This window comes from Musca vetustissima, unplaced genomic scaffold (genome assembly GCF_032173495.1).
Source record: "Musca vetustissima isolate MV318-11 ecotype Yass unplaced genomic scaffold, APGP_CSIRO_Mvet_v1 utg2483, whole genome shotgun sequence".
In the NCBI taxonomy this organism is placed as follows: domain Eukaryota; kingdom Metazoa; phylum Arthropoda; class Insecta; order Diptera; family Muscidae; genus Musca; species Musca vetustissima.
Genome location: NW_026886224.1, coordinates 602,358 through 605,715, shown reverse-complemented (window position 1 = coordinate 605,715; position 3,358 = coordinate 602,358). Strand labels below are relative to the sequence as shown.

The window sequence follows — 3,358 nt, the reverse complement described above, 5'->3', positions numbered from 1 at the left end:
ATGAAAGACTCCCTTCAGCTCGTCTATGAAAGACTCACTTCAGCTCGTCTATGAAAGAATCCCTTCAGCTCGTCTATGAAAGACTCCCTTCAGCTCGTCTATGAAAGACTCCCTTCAGCTCGTCTATGAAAGACTCCCTTCAGCTCGTCTATGAAAGACTCCCTTCAGCTCGTCTATGAAAGACTCCCTTCAGCTCGTCTATGAAAGACTCCCTTCAGCTCGTCTATGAAAGACTCCCTTCAGCTCGTCTATGAAAGACTCCCTTCAACTCGTCTATGAAAGACTCCCTTCAGCTTGTCTATGAAAGACTCCCTTCAGCTCGTCTATGAAAGACTCCCTTCAGCTCGTCTATGAAAGACTTCCTTCAGCTCGTCTATGAAAGACTCCCTTCAGCTCGTCTATGAAAGACTCCCTTCAGCTCGTCTATGAAAGACTCCCTTCAGCTCGTCTATGAAAGACTCCCTTCAGCTCGTCTATAAAGACTTCCTTCAGCTCATCTATAAAGGCTCCCATCTCCTACATATACTCCCTTCCACCTCCTCTATGAGCTACCTTTTATTTAATGATTTAATAATTAATTTATTTAAAAATAAATTTTATTGTTTTTTATTTTGTTTTTTAGTTAAATCTAAATATTTTTGAAATTTTAAATTTTACAAAAAACATTTTTAGAATTTAAATTCAAAACAGATTAATTTTAATAAATTTTAAATTGAGCTTTAGTTATTTTTTTTAACCGTAAGAAACAAAATCTTATCCGAATTTCGAAATGCGTCTTAAAAGAAATTGAAATTTCAGGATGTGATTGTTCGTCTTAAATTGTATAAAGTTTATTACAAAAAATAGTAGCAATTCTATTTAGAGAAAAGGAAAACAATTCATACAAAATTAACAACAAATTAAAAAAATAAAATTGTTCGAAAAAATCAATAATAACATTTGAAATAATATAGGAGGAAGAAAATTAAAAAAAGTACCAGCAATATAGTAAAACATTTACAAGCACTTTACACTTAAAAGTAAAATATATTTTATCCCACCAGGAAGAAAAGAAAGTCCGAGAGACTAAATGAAAAAAAAACACTCATGTTCTCTCTCTCCTCCTCTCTCAATGATATTGATGATGATTGACAGCATTTGTATTTGGATTCTCCAGTTCCTCGAAATATTTTCGAGCGTTGCGAATATTCACCAATGTTGCTTCCGATGGTATGGTGGGATCCGACATAACAACCATAACATAGGTGTTACTGGTAAAGGTATCAATGAAGGCAGCAAATGCACTGTTACGCACCTCTATCGAATGGAATTTACCACCCAGTTTTGAACAACTTAGCTTAAACTGTTTAATGATATTGGAAACTTTTTCAAAACGATGTGAATCACGATTCTTTTTACTTTGACAATGGGAGATTACTAAGAAAGTGGCCTTTTCGAAGAGCAGTACTTCGTCGGCTTCAATGACATTGGCAAAGGCGGATAGGGAATTCTCCAATGCAGCAACATTTGGTATGAGCATAGTTACAATGCTGGACCAGGCTCTGGAAGGAGAAAAACAAAATTAAATTTTAGATATCATAAAGACTCGTCTAATGATATTCCTCTACATGCCACAAAATACACCCTTCAGATTTCCTATGAAAAATTCTCTCTAGCTCGTATATAAGTATAGCTCCAATTTATGCGTAATATCTTCATCCACATCCAGCCTAAAAATACTACCTTTAACTCGTTCATATACATTTCCTTCATGTCGTCTAAAAGACTACATTTAAATTGTCTGTAAAGACAGCTCGTCTATAAAGACTCTCTTCAGCTCTCTTATAAAGACACCCTTTAGCTTGTCCATAAAGACTCCCTTCAGCTCGTCTATAAAGACTCCCCTCAGCTCTTCTATAAATATTCCCTTCAGCTCGTCCATAAAGATTCCCTTCAGCTCGTCTATGAAGACTCTCTTCAACTCGTCTATAAAGACTACTTCAGCTCGTATAAAGACTCCTTCAGCTCGTCTAAAGACTCCAGCTCGTCTATAAAGACTCCCTTCAGCTCGTCTTTAAAGACTCCCCTTCAGCTCGTCTATAAAGAATCCCTTCAGCACGTCTATAAAGACTCCCTTCAGCTCGTCTATAAAGACTCCCTTCAGCTCGTCTATAAAGACTCCCTTCAGCTCGTCTATAAAGACTCCCTTCAGCACGTCTATATAGACTCGCTTCAACTCGTCTGTAAATGCTACCTTCAACACGTCTATAAAGACTGCCTTCAACTCGTCTATAAAGGCTCCTTTTCAGTCCGTCAATAAAGGCTCCCACCGGCTCGTAAATAAAGACTCCGTCCATTTCCTTTCAGTCAGTTTTTTTAGTTCCTAATAATTATTTTCCTCCTTACCTATATAACGTTTCATCCCAAATACTCGTTCTAAAGCAAGTAACATTTCCGGGCCTCGAAAGCCTTATCAAATCATCTTCACGATCTTTGAACAGTGTTTCTCTTTGTTCCTCTGCAACCAGATCCATTTTGTGGATAAGACAAAATATTTTTGCATCGGGAGAATTCTATAATAGAAAAATATAATTTAGATCTTAAATCATATCCATAAAAAAATGCCTTACCTGTAACAACGCTTCCAAACACGATTGATAATAGTGGACATCACGTTCCAGTTCACGACTCTCCACATCGAAGACATAGATGAGAACTTCAACATTGCGAAAGATATTATCACGCTGCGAGGCAAAGTATTGTTGCATGAAACCCTCCTGGCCGCCACAATCCCATAGATTGAGGACAAGATTTCCCAAAAAGCGAACATGAGAGTGTTCCACATCAACTAAACAAATAAATGGAAATAGAGGAGAAGATTATTCAGACTTCAAATTTATGGTTTCCTAAAACTTACTTGTTGCTCCCAGTCGTGTTGTATCTCTGGCAATGTAATTGGCAAATATAATGGAACGCATACTGGTCTTTCCAGAACCACTTTTGCCCATAAGTAATACCTAATGAAATATAACAAAATTCATATTAGTTTTGATGTAGTTGTTGTTGGTATTCATATTCCATACCTTTTTCTTCATTTTGTTGAATTATTTGCGGGTGTTTTCCGTATAAAATTCCGAAAATTTCTTCAATTGTTTTGGTTTCTTTTCTACGTTTTGTTTTTACGCCCAGTAACTAAAATACAAAGCTTTATCTAAGAAGAACTACGCCGTTGAACAGAGGACAAATGTAAGAAACGTAAATGACCAATAAATTAAGCGATAAAAATATAAAACAACCGACTGATAACAAAACAAATATTTAATCAGCTGTTTATGTCGTCACTGGGACGTGAGATTAGTGCAAACGTAACGTAGAGAAT

At 36.3% G+C, this 3,358-nt stretch overlaps 1 protein-coding gene across 1 annotated transcript; it reads right to left on the bottom strand.

Annotated features, from left to right (window-relative positions):
- Positions 1-1,108: 1,108 nt before the first annotated feature.
- LOC133333732 (ras-related GTP-binding protein A) lies at positions 1,109-3,110 on the bottom strand. The gene is made up of 5 exons (XM_061542023.1): positions 3,063-3,110; positions 2,897-2,996; positions 2,610-2,827; positions 2,386-2,552; positions 1,109-1,541 (listed from the first exon to the last, which is right to left on the bottom strand). The coding sequence occupies exons 1-5, from the start codon at positions 3,072-3,074 to the stop codon at positions 1,109-1,111; spliced, it is 930 nt and encodes a 309-aa protein (XP_061398007.1). The 5' UTR covers positions 3,075-3,110.
- Positions 3,111-3,358: the final 248 nt, after the last annotated feature.